General features: G+C 54.9%; 1 protein-coding gene across 1 annotated transcript; it reads right to left on the reverse strand.

Annotated features, from left to right (window-relative positions):
- Nucleotides 1–2,789: 2,789 nt before the first annotated feature.
- Nucleotides 2,790–6,927, reverse strand: KCNA2 (potassium voltage-gated channel subfamily A member 2). The gene is made up of 2 exons (XM_030232945.2): nt 6,637–6,927; nt 2,790–5,821 (listed from the first exon to the last, which is right to left on the reverse strand). The coding sequence occupies exon 2, from the start codon at nt 4,583–4,585 to the stop codon at nt 3,086–3,088; it is 1,500 nt and encodes a 499-aa protein (XP_030088805.1). The 5' UTR covers nt 4,586–5,821; nt 6,637–6,927; the 3' UTR covers nt 2,790–3,085.
- Between the last annotated feature and the right edge of the window lie 6,457 nt (nt 6,928–13,384).

The following is a 13,384-nucleotide window of genomic DNA, read 5'->3' on the forward strand; positions in this document are numbered from 1 at the left end:
TTGTTTTCCCCAGGAACATCTGCCAGGGCCAGGGCAGGAGGTGCCAGATCTGTCCCAAGGGAGGGACTGGCTGTGCTGGCCCTGCCATGGAGACAGACATCACCTCATGTCAGTGACAACAGGAGTGTGGCCTCTTGCTCCTCATCCCCATTTGCCCCTGCTGTGTGGCTGTGGAGCCTCCCAAGGCACCCAGGACCCCCCAGCTTGGAGATTGGGTTTGGATGTTTGGATCCTGGGCACGGATCCGCTCTCCTCTCCTGCCCAGCCCTGGGAAGCCCACAGGAGCACCAAAACCCCACCTGCCCAAAGGAAAACCTCATCTTCCTCCTCACCAAACCACAACAACACACACCAGAGCTTTGGCCAACTGCTCCAAACCACCCCAAGCCCATGGTGGGTGTCCAACAACCGGACACTTCTCAAAGCCTTATCAAGTTCCAGCATCCTCCAAAGAGCCTGCAGCAAAACCACCAGGAAAACACCTCAGCCCTGACCAGGAACGGGATCACCTGGTGCTAAGGGCACCCAGACGGTCCCAGCAGGTCAGGCAGCTGCCCTGTGTGAGCCCATGTCCCCACAGAGCCACCAGGAGCTGGATCCATGGACCTTGGCCGACCTGCCTGGGAATGGTGCCCGAGCTGGGGGCTCTCACAGCCCTGTCCCATCCAACAGGATGAGCTTCAGAACTCAAGATTTATTGCTTTTGGTTGTGTTGGCTTCTTTGTGTGCATGCATGAAGGGGCTTCAGGGTCTTCCATTCCCAGGCTGCCACAGCAAAGTGGGAGTGCAGGACTCCCAGGATAACGAGATCCAGTTAAAGACAGGCTGGGGACCTGAGCATCCCTGAACCCCACACAGGGATGCTGCTGGTCCTCTGCCCCATGCAGGAGCTGGGACTGCCATGCACAAACCATGGACACTTGGAATTAATTATAGCCAGGCCTCAGTCAATCAATCAAATAAAACTGAGGAGTGCTTCCACCTGGCCAAGTGGAGCCCCATCAGCACAAGATGGATCCTGCTCTGGAGTGGCATTTGGAGCCATTGCTGTAGATACTGTAGCACCAGTTGGATTATTGGCAGGAGCGGGGGTTTCCTCTCTGAGGAAGGAAGGGTCTGGCTGAGCCGTTCCCAGGCTCCTTGTGCTCACCCTTCATGCAATGTTTCAGGGCTGATCACGCCCCAGTTCAGCCCAAATTCACCCTGACTGAACCCTGTTCCACAGCCCAGGCAGGCTTTGCTCAACCGTGACCTTGGCAGAGATTTTCCTGCATCTCCCCTGACCTGGAAGAGGAACAGGGCACCTCTGTTCACCCCTGAGGATTGGCAGCAATGGGGAAACACAAGCAAACCCACACAGGCATGGGGAAAGCCGGTGAGATTCCCCACAGACCAACAGCTCTCACCCATCCCCAAATTACACCGGGGTTGAAGAGGAGAGAGAATCTCAGGCTCTCTGCCCCTTGGCCCACTGCTCTGAAACACCCTGGAAGAAGGCAAAGCAAAGGCTCAGAGGTGCCAGCTCAGATCCAGGCCACCTCAGCACCTGCCCACTCCACCATAAAAGAATAAACCCCAGCCCTGAGGGGGTTGAAAAGGAGCTTTCAAGCCCAAAATGCACCTTGCCCTGGTGACCCCATGGGCTCCAGGGTCAGGCCACCCTGCTCCACCATCCCACCATCCCAGCAGCCCTGAGCTGGGACATCCCTGATACCCCAGGAGCTCTGTTTGCTGAGGATTCGGCCCTGTAGTCGCTCTCTAAATATCTATACACACACACACACAGGAATTCTACGGGAAAGGCTGAAAACTGCTGAACAAACCAGTCAGGAGAGCTGGAACCTGCTATTCCACCTGCTCCTCGTGCCCTCTCCCATCCGCCGTGGTTTCTGCTCCTGACACCACGATTAATGACTAATTACTCGCCCCATAATGAGCGCAGGTGTTTAACTTTCAGCTCACCTTCCCTGGCTTGCGTTCGTCAGCTCTTGTGTCTGGATGCTCGGACACTCGGGCTCTGCCTTGTTATCTCTCAGGCTTTGCACTGTTATCTATCCAACTGTTGTCAGCACACGCCTTCCCCATCCGGATTTTAACTATAATGGGGATTTTTTAATTCCCATGAATCTCCTTCGAGCCACCGGAGAATCTATAAACACTATAAACATGAATACTGTATAGTCTACTAAGAAAATATATATTTGTGTGTGTATTAAATATTCAGATTCATGCAACAAATATCCATGCAGCTGTACTGTATTACTGGTTAAATTTCACTGCAGTATAAATATATTATAGGCCACAGCATAGTTGCTCCAGTTTTATATATAGATATAAAAAAAGATGCTTTTTCCAACTCATTTTCAATGTGTCAGTGGAGGTGTCTTTGGTGATCCTGGAAATATTGGTGATGGAAGTGTCATCTAAATAAATAAATAAATTCCAAGCTCTTGATTTATTTACTCGTTCCTCCCGATGCCTCGCATAGAAAATTTAAGACTTAATAAATAATGTGCCGTCACACTAATTATCCCTCCCCTGGGCCTCACACTGGCACACTGCAGTGGCTGAAACTATTGCAGCATGCAGCATTTTCAGTTATGAAACAGGAGCCGGGCGCCGCGCTCGCGCTGGGCTCTCCCAGGGCAGGAGCCGAGCCCTCCAGCAGCCCGGCCCCACGCCTGCAGCCACCCTCCAGGAACCCCTGCCTGACCTCTCCCAGCTGCTCCCTGTGCCTGGCAGCTGGCTGTCACCCCGGGACAGGGGCCAGGTTCCTGTCAGCCCGGACCTGCCCCTTCCATCCCCATCCCGCTGCTGGAAGCGCCCGTCCCCTCCGTGTCTTTGGAAACCCACGAGCCTGGGATGGGAGAAGTGCAACAAAATGGTTTGGATTTGTTGGTTTTTTTTGCACGGACGCTTATTCAGTGCGGAAATCAAAGGTTAAAAGTCACTTACACAGCTATTGCTTCCCATGCAGAACCAAATATACACCGTAGAAAATACTGTATTAACTACAATGCAGAGCAGCACTCAATATCTGCAATTGTTCCACTTCAGCTTTAAATACGGGACTAGATTTTAGCGACTAGACATCGGTTAGCATTTTGGTGATATTCACATAGTTTGTGTTAGCTAGGGTGCAATTGGCTGTCTTCAAGTTCTCCTCCCTAAAATCCTCATTGCTATTGTTTACACCTTCCTGGATCTCCATATAATCAGACTTACTAATAGTAGAGGCACTTCTGCTTTTCTTTAGGTCAGGGGAAGAGGGGATCTTTGGGCAGCTGGTTACTTGCAAATATTGAGCCTGCTCCTCTCCCTCGGTCTCCCGGTGGTAGAAGTAATTGAAGTTAGACACTATGACGGGCACTGGTAAGGCAATCGTTAATACGCCGGCGATGGCACACAAGGAACCCACTATTTTCCCCCCGATGGTGGTGGGGACCATGTCTCCGTAGCCAACAGTCGTCATGGAAACCACAGCCCACCAGAAGGCATCGGGGATGCTCGGGAACTGGGACTCGCTCTCGTCGGCCTCGGCAAAGTAGACGGCGCTGGAGAAGAGGATGACGCCGATGAAGAGGAAAAATATCAAGAGGCCCAGCTCCCTCATGCTGGCCTTGAGGGTCTGTCCCAGGATCTGCAGCCCCTTGGAGTGCCGGGAGAGCTTGAAGATCCTGAAGACCCGCACCAGGCGGATGACTCTGAGGATGGCCAAGGACATGGCTTGCTGGCCCTGCTGGCCATCCTCTGGCTTCTCAGCCAGCTCCGTCCCCAGGGTGATGAAGTAGGGAATGATGGCTACGATGTCTATAATGTTCATGATGTTGGTAAAAAAACCAGCCTTGCTGGGGCAGGCGAAAAACCTCACCAAGAACTCGAAGGAGAACCAGATGATGCAAAGTGTCTCCACGATGAAGAAGGGGTCTGTGAAAGAAGTGGACTGCTGGTACCCCATGCTGCTGTTGGAGTAGGGGGGATGGCTCAGCCCGCTGCCGTGCATGTCTTCGTTCTCATCCCGAAAAATGGGCAACGTTTCCAGGCAAAAGCTGACAATGGAGATTAAAATCACCATGACAGAGACAATAGCTATAATCCTGGCAGGGCCTGAGCTCTCGGGGTACTCAAAGAGCAACCACACTTGTCTCTGAAACTCATTCTCAGGCAGCGGCCTCTCCTCTTCCTTGATGTAGCCTTCATCCTCCCGAAACATCTCCATGGCCTCTTCCCCCAGTTCATAGAAGCGGATCTCTTCGGAAAAGATGTCCAAGGGCACGTTAACGGGCCGCCGCAACCTCCCCCCGGACTGGTAGTAGTACAAAATGGCATCGAAGCTGGGTCTGTTCCGGTCAAAGAAGTACTCGTTCCGGAGAGGGTCGAAATATCTCATCCTCTTTTTAGGATCCCCTAGCAAGGTCTCTGGGAACTGGGCAAGTGTCTTGAGCTGCGTCTCGAAGCGCAGCCCCGAGATGTTAATGACCACCCTCTCACAGCACTCATGGTCGGTCTCAGGGTTGTACGTGTCCTGCGGGTGACCGGGAAGAGCTGCAGCTTCATCTGCAGGATCTCCAGTAGCAACTGTCATTATTGGGCTTTAAAAGAAATCCTTATGCTAAACTCTTCCCAGCGCCCGGCCGTGGGATCGGGTTCAGGGCAGGGCTACTATCCTGCAGAAGGACAGGTACGTAGGTTTGGAAGAGTCTCATGAAAAGGCGAAGGGATGAGATAAAAATAGAGGAAAAAAAAAAAGAAGAAGAAGAAGAAGAAGAAAGAAAATCGCCCCTGCTGAGAAAGAGAGAGATGGAATAAAGTTGGTGGGAGGAGAGCAGATCCCTTCTCTAGCTCGTCTATCCCCTTCCTGGAGGGGTTAATTTGCCTTCCTTGGGACAGAGTTCAACAACTCCCATCTAAACCCTTTAGGTGGAACAGAGAAAACACCTGAGGAACCATCACCTGTTCAAAACCAGCGTGGAAAAACTGGCATTGATAAACCAGGGCTTATTTTTTGGCTAAAAAAAAAAAAAAAAGAAATGCAGTTAAAAAAAATAAAAAGGGGGAAGGGAAGAGAAAGGAAGGAAGAAAAATAACCCCATCCAGCCCTGAAGTGGCGAGAGGACCCCACGGGGTGCCGGGCTCAGCTCATTTCCAGGCATGCAGCTAAGGGTTAATTAACATTTAACCATGCGATCTCAGGCAATCTACCCTCCAGGAAAGCTCCAGCTCCGCTTTTAAGTTTAATACCTTCCCAATCCTCTTTCCCTGGTGACATGCTGCCCTCCCTGCCTGCAGCCGAGCTCTGCGGCTGCCGGAATGTGGAGCCGGCGGTTCCAGCTGCCCCGCGGACCACCGCAGTCCCCCTCCTCGAGCGCTGCTGTCCCGGCTCCTGTCATTCTCTGCAAACCACCATGGCACACAGAAAACAAATCACATTACCTGGAGAAGCCAAATCTTAGTGTCTCTTAGTAACACCGATTATCTGACCCTGGGGAAATCCTAGAGAGAAATAGAGGCTTCCAAGATCCCCATAATTTCCTCTCTCTTCAAAGTTAAAAATAATGGTGAGTCATCGTAGAAAAAGGAGAAGGGGCATAAGAGGGGTTAGATTCCCAGATGGTGGAAGTCAGGTCTTGTAATGGTTTGGACTGGAGAGAGAGAGAAAGAGAGACAGAGAGACAGAGAGACAGAGTCTTCCCGGGAGCTGTTGCAGATCTGCACTTCAGGGCAGATGAGCGTCTGTCTGATGCCTTCGGTAAGACGGTGAAAAGCTGCTAAGCTCAGCAAAACCCGATGTCCCCAGTGTCCTCGGGAGGTGTGGCATCGCCTGGAAAAAACACCGAGAAGGTAGCGAGCTGTGGGGGTTCGCGAGGAGCATCCGCAAAGCCGCGGCTCCTCCGGGCACCCGCTTTGCCCAGCCGTGAGCTGCCCGCCCAACCCGCACTGCAACACGAGAGAGACGAGGGCGAGAGCGCCAGCGCCGAGGCGGAAAAAACCAGAGCCCCGTGTCCCTGCGCTCTGCTCAGCCCAGCGGGGCCGGCTGCCCGCCGAGCCCGTGCCAGGCGGAGGAGCGGGGGGGGAACGACGCAGCCCCCCCGGCACTAGAGGCTCTGCAAAGCCACGGAAGGTTCCCAGCCCCGCCAGCAGCCGGGAGTCGGTGTCACCCACCGGACACAGCACCCACGGCGGCCGCGTCGCTTTCCCCGGTGACTCAGGAGGCTCCGGTTTCATCCAGCGGAGCGAACCCCCCGCCAGTCCCTGGCTGTGCCCCCGCCAAGGCCACCAGCCCCCCTCTGATGGCTCCGAGCACCCACGAGCACCGGGGCCCCGGCCGCGGGACCCACGCGAGCTGCATCCACCCTCCCCATCCTCCCGAGAGCCAACCCCCACCCGGCCGACCCACCCCCGTGGGAATTCGACTCCGTTGGGTGAAATTTCTGGTGGGGATGTTGAGGCTCATGTCCCCGGTGGGCGCCGGGTCCTCAGCATCCCTGCTCCTGGCGAGCGCTCCCCTGGATCATCCTGCATTGCCTCGCACCATGGAGATGCTCAGCCCGGGGAGGGCCAACCAGCCTCCCATTTTTTGCCTTTTTTTTTTTTTTTTTTTTTTTCCCTCCCAAATGAAATAAAAACCCCTCTAACCTCCCTTCTTCAGCTCCAACTCGACTTGTCTACTTTGAGCCAGGATTACAGAACCGGGCAGGGGAGGCAGGTGGAAAATAACCCCGCGGTCCCAATCTCCTCGGCAAGGATTTCAGCCATCTCCAGGCCATTTATGCCTGTTGGTTCCTCTCTTCATCCCCCGAGGTGCAGATATTGCCGCAGATCCCTCTTTTCTTGGAAATTTCCCTTTTCCGTGCAACCCTCCTCTCCCTTCTCCTTATGCACTAGAAAAAATAGTACAACCCTGACGAGGCTTGCAGCATTCAACCGCTTCTCTTAACCCTTTTCTGCCAGGCCCAGAGGAGAGGAGGTCGCGTTTGTCCCAGTTTTCATCCTTTTCCTGCATTTTCTCCCCACCACTCGCTCCCCAGCGACTCACCAAGGAGTTCAGCTGGATTTGACCTTCCCTGGCTCCTCTGAGCATCACGCCAGAACACCACAAACAACATCTTCCTGCTGCTGCAGGAAAGATCTGGCTGCCACAAACCTCCATCTCCCCAAAGATCAACCAACCTTCAATGTTTTATTTATTATTTTTTAATAAACACGCCGTTTTCTTCCTGCCCATAAGCTCTCTCCTCCCCTTTCTCCCTTCCCCAAACACCCCAGATTTGTTTAACAGCACAGAAATTTACTTTGTGTTTATTTAACATGTTGATTTTTATTTGGCACGGGCTCTGGGCTTCTTCCTCCGACTCCAAATCCAAGCGCTGGTGCTCGGCTCTTGGCAGGGAGGGTTTCACAGCATCCTCTCAGTTGACATCACCCATCCCAACACTCAGTTTCTCCTGCTTTCTCCCCATCGCTGCTTGTCCTGGCAAACAACCTCCGCCCCCTCTCGAGCATCTTTAGGGTTAATTCATGCAAATTTGGGGGCTGAAGGGGGGAATGGAGGAAGTGAAGATTTGCCCAAAGCCCCTCGGTTTGCTCTCCGCCCGCACTGAGCACTGCGGGCGGGGGTCACAGGATTCGGGGTCGTGTTTGCGACTCCCTCGCTTTGCACCGCTCCTGGCCAGGCTGTGTTTGAGCAGGGGAGCAGCGGGAAGAGGGGGAAGGATGCAGGGATGGGGTGGGGGGGAGAGAAAAAGGCACCAACTTACACTCGGCTCTGCAGTCAGGCATGCGAAGAATGCACAAGCAGCTGCTCTGCTCCCGCCGCTGCCGGCACCTCTCACCTGCAGCCCCCCAAACTCGTACCCCCGAGTCAACCTCCGAAGGCAGCTCAGCTTCTCCATGAATATTCATAAGATTAATATGAGCGTCTTCCCCCCCTCCCCCCGCAGCCCTCCTCCCAAGCAGGAGACCTAGATTCCAACCACTGGGAAATAATCATATCCCTGGATACACGGGGCTGCTCTGCCATGGGACTCCAAGCCATCCCATGCTCCTGGGAACAGCCTGGATCTGCTCGGGGACATCTGGGGGCTGGAGAACCACCCAGCATCTCTGGGGAAGGCGATGGGGCAGGATTGGACTTGCAGGAGCCGGGGTGAGGATGTGAAAAGCAATAATTTTATACCACTTTGCATTTACTGAGGTCTCTTCATGAGAAGACATCTCCCATCCCAAAGGAAGGGGATGGCCAAGCTCATACCAGCATACAGGACCTATGGATCAATCCCTGCCTTCAGGCACGAGGTTTGCACCACTCTGCCATCCCTCCATGACCCCACAAGGAGCACCAAGGAAGCAACGAGTCCCGCAAGGAAGCAACGAGTCCCGCAAGGCTCCTGGCACCCAAGGCACAAGTGCTGGAGGAGGCAATGGGAGATATTTCTATTTCTATAGAGAGCAGTCAGGTTTGCATGGAGTTACCAGTGCCAACACTGATCTCCCCAGGGACACCCTGAGGTGGGATGGAGGGCCTGGAACACCCTGAACACCTGAGAAAATCAGTGAGGTGCCCAGTCATCCAGGGGGACATGGTAGGGATAAATCCCAGCATTTCAGCTCCCCGAGGTGCCTGGAGCAGGGGGTGGCACAGACAGCGAGTGCAGCACTGGGGGATGGGATCACCTGCTGCTCCTCTTCACCTTGAAACAAAAATTGTATTTTCCCAAACCCCATCCAGATCCTGAAATTGAAAATGAATGTCTAACCCTACAGGAAAACTGGGAACCCTTCAGGACCAGCCCTTGCACTGTGGGTTTCCTTGGGCAGGAGGTGCCCTGGGCTTTTAATGTCAGCTGCACCATTTCAGCCTTTTCTGGAGGTGGATCTGCCATGCCAGGGTGGGCTGAATGCAGAAAATGATGTGCCCAAGGCTGATCCTTATGCAATATGTAGAAACTGAGGCTGGGCATGGAACAATGGAAGTGGAGCTGAATTTCCACCGTGCTCCTCCTGCTGCCGCCTTGTGAGGGCTCTGCAGAACCAGGGGGATTTGTCATCCAAACAGCACCAGCTCCCTGCAAAGAGCCAAACTCCCGTCTCCAGCAAATCAGGGGAATTTCTCTGAACTGAGTGACGCTCTCTCCTGATTTACTACCCTAATTGTGAGCTATTATTATCATCTCTGTGTCTGCACCCTCCTCCCCCAGCCGTGCTGACAGCTCCAGACGGATCCCAGCCTCTTGGAGAACCAGGAGAGCTGAGCTCTGCACCCACTTGGCTGTTTCACAAGGATTTAACAAGATGACGCCTTTGCTCAGTGTTATTATTAAATAATAATTTCCTCCTGAATTATTTCTCTCATCTCAATGTGTTTTAGAGACACCCAAACTGGAATTTGTACCCCGTGTGCGTTTGTGGTGCTGGGAAAAGCACTTGGTGGGAGGATGTTCCAGGAACCAGGAGATCCTGTGGCCAGGGTGATCTCTCCTCGTTTCCTTTATTCCCAGGGATGCTCCCCAAGGGCTGCTCTGACCCTCTGTGGGTTTGCCACACAAATAACAAAAAATAACAAAATACAAATAGCAAAAAATGTGCTTTCACCCCTTTCCCCCCTGTATCCTGCTGGCAGAGGGTCTGGGAGATGCTCCAAGAAGTGGTGCTGTGGGGGAGGGATGAAGGCCACAGGGCAGGGTCATCCCCAGGCCTGGCCTCATCCAGAACAGCTGAATTCAAGTCCCAGGGTCACTGGAAAGCCCAACCCACACCCAGCCCCCCTGCTCAGGGCACCCAGGGTGGGCACCTGCATGTGCCAAGCTGGGGAAGGACGAGAGGACCTTCCCAAAGAGGACGGAGCCTGTGCCAGCACCTTCACACCTCCTGCACAGCCTCACACAGTGGCAACACTCTGGTGTCCCTCCTGGGGACCCCATCCCACCTCCTGCAAAGCCAGAGGGACTTTGAGGGCTGGAGCAATTGCCCACAGCCATTCTGGGAAGGGGATCCAAGCTGGACCAAGCACAGCCCAGCTGAGGGGTGGGGCAAGGCAGAGCACTGAGCCCCAGCTCCATCTGAGCCACGGCTTTCCAGCTGAAGGTGTTGACATAACTGGGCCTTGTGTCATTTTAGGAGCTGTGAGAGCTGTAAGTGAGTTCCCAGGGCTGTGATTCACCCTCCAGGGAAAGCATCCGACCTCCCACCCCCTGCTGACGTCAGGGGATGGAACTCCTGGACCCCCAGCACCTCCTCACCCCCCCCGGGGGTGGTGGCAAGAGGAGGGGATGCCAGGAGACATCTAAAAATGTCACAGAGCCACAGGGCCAGCTCTGCTCTGCCATGGCAGGTGCTGCTGGTGAATCCCAAATTTCCCCGGTGAGATGGGGCAGAGAGGCTTCCCCCACCCTGGGAGATGGGGAAAGGGCCGGGCTTTGCCTGGAGTGATGTGGGAAAGGAGGAGCAGAGCAAAAAGAGACACTGGGCAGGCCTCCTTGGCCCTGGGGGAGCCTCCTGGACCCCAGGAGAATCTCCTGGATCCTGGGAGGATCTCCTAAACACCCTGGGACAATCTCCTGGTTTCTGAAGAGATCTCTTGGTCCCTGGGAGATCCTCCTGGGTCCTCTGTGGTTCCCCTGGCCCCTGGAAAGGCACAACAGCAAAAATCACCTCTCTGCAAAGGTAACCTTAAACACATCCCTCTGCAACTCTCCAAGGTGTTTTTTTGTAATGAAATATCCAATTATTTAAAAAGCAGCTCCTTTGGGCTCCAGTCTCTTTTGGTCTGGAAAGCTGAGCTGTCACTTTGCCTCCAAAGGTCTCCACCAGCCTGGAGAGCTGCTCTGGAGAGGGGCTGGGCACTGCTTGTTTAGACAGAAATCTTGTAGCCCAACCAAAAGAAGGCAGAGAGCTTCAGTGCCTGTGGATATTTCCTGCTAGGCTGCCCCTGCCAGGCCTGGGGAGGCTGCTGGGCCCAGAGGGTGCCTCCCACCAGGGCTGCTCCTGCCTCTCCAGCTAAAAGGCCCTCAAAGCCACTTGGTTTCACAAACTCAGGAGGGGAAAAGGAATCAGCAGCCTCCCTCCAGGCAGGGGTGAGGACTTCCAGCTCTGGACAGAGCCAGGGCTCACAGGTCCATCACCCTGCTAGACCCCCCAGCATCCCTGGGGCTGGGGCTTTAATGCAGGAGCCACCTGAGCTGCTCTGGGCCACCACATCCTCACAAGGGGACCCAGGCACGTCCCTCTGTCCTTCCAGTCCTCCTGCTCCAAAAGGACCAAGAGCAGAGCGGCTTCAGGGCTCCAGATGTGCCCAAACCTTTCCCCTGATGCCAATTTAACTCCTGCTTTGCCAAGCCAGGGCTGGCTGTGGCAGCCCAAGACAAGGGGGGGTGATGAACCTTGATTTCCTCTCCCTCAGGTCTGGAGCAGCCCAGGCCCACCTGGAGCATCCCCCTTCCTCCAGTTGTGGGGGGCTGTTCTCTCCCTCCAGGGGCTGGTGCTCACTGAGGAGCAGGGAAATGGGGCCAAAAGCTGAAACCTTCTGGTTGTTGAGATTAGGGAAGAGAAGACTGAGGGGAAAGGGAAGAAACCTGCAGGGGAGATGGCACTGCTGGAACTGGCCAAAACCTCAGCTGGAGATGAGCAGTGTCTGTAGACAGATGTCCTTTGCCTGGGGGGAGCTGTAGGTGACCTCAGGGTCCCCTCTGCACCGCCCTGGTGGGACACAACTCCCTCCAGCCTTCAGCCCTGGGACTGGCTCCCATGCAGGTGATGGCCAGGGTGGAAACATCTCCCTCACAGCACAGATGGGATGAGCAGCCCTGCAGACACCGTTTTTAGAGCCTGTGGGTCTCAGCCTGAGTGTCTGGTGGTGCTGGGAGGGGGCCAAGAGCTGCTGACAGTCAGATCTGAGCCACAGAGTGGGATGAGATGTTCCCATCATCCCAAACTTTCCTCCCTCCCCAGGGAGCTGCAGGACTGCAAACAAGCCAGGAGGAAAAGTGCTTTGAGAGGATGATTTCCCTCTTCTCCTCCACCCACACAGAGCTGCTGCAGGAGGAGAAGCCAAGGGCTGAGGCTGGCAGTGCCTTCCCCATGGCCTGGGCATGGTGGCAGACACGGGATGGCCCCAAGTGGGATGGCCAGAGCTGGCCCCATGGCCATGCCAGATGGGGAGCTGTGCCAAATCACAGAATCCCAGAATGGTTTGGGTTGGGAGGGACCTTAAAGACCATCCACTTCTACCCCCTGCCATGGCAAGGACACCTTCCACTGTCCCAGGCTGCTCCAAGCCCCATCCAGCCTGGCCTTGGGCACTGCCAGGGATCCAGGAGCAGCCCCAGCTGCTCTGGGCACTCTGTGCCAGGGCCTGCCCACCCTTCCAGGGAGGAATTCCTTCCTTGTATCAAATCTAAGTCAAACCCTTTTAGTTAAAATCCTGGGTTATGCCCAGCCTGGCCTGTGCCAGGTTCTGAGCCGTGCCAAACCATGAGCTGTGCCAAGCTGTGAGCCACACCCAGCCAAACTGTGGATGGTGCCAGTTTGGGAGCTGTGCCAAATTCCAGGCCAGCCCAGCCCAGCCTCTCCAGAAGCCCCCAGTTGCCCTCACCCTGTGGCCAAGCCCCCCCCATGTCTCTGCTGCCCATCACTGCTCTCCCCTGGAAATGGCTGTGCCATGGTGGAAAATTCCTGGAAGAAAAGAACCAAGATTTGATGCACATTTCCAAAGCATCTGGAGGACACCCATTATTTATTGTCCCTGCCCAGCTGCTGGGAGCAGCTGGAGGTGCCCCATAGTGGTGGCACTGACCTGGCCCTGGGAAGGTGTCCCCAGCAGCTCTGGGTCACTGCTCCTCTGGTGACCTGGGCAGGTAACAGATCCAGGGTGCAGGTGGCACAGGGAGGATGCAAAGTGACACTTCCAAGGCTCTGTGGGAAGGCAATGCCAGAGTCCCACCTGCTCCCAACCCAGAACCCATAGGGAATGTCACTGGGATCCATGGGAAATGTCACTGGGATCCATGGGAATGGCTCTGGGATCCATGGGGAATGGCTCTGGGATCCATGGGAATGGCTGTGGGATCCATGGGAATGGCTCTGGGATCCATGAGAATGGCTCTGGGATCCATGGGGATGTCACTGGGATCCATGGGGAATGGCTCTGGGATCCATGGGAATGGCTGTGGGATCCATGGGAATGGCTGTGGGATCCATGAGAATGGCTCTGGGATCCATGGGAATGGCTCTGGGATCCATGGGGAATGGCTGTGGGATCCATGGGGAATGGCTCTGGGATCCATGGGAATGGCTGTGGGATCCATGGGAATGGCTCTGGGATCCATGGGGAATGGCTCTGGGATCCATGGGGATGTCACTGGGATCCATGGGAATGGCTGTGGGATCC

This window comes from Serinus canaria, chromosome 26 (assembly GCF_022539315.1).
Source record: "Serinus canaria isolate serCan28SL12 chromosome 26, serCan2020, whole genome shotgun sequence".
Lineage (NCBI taxonomy): Eukaryota > Metazoa > Chordata > Aves > Passeriformes > Fringillidae > Serinus > Serinus canaria.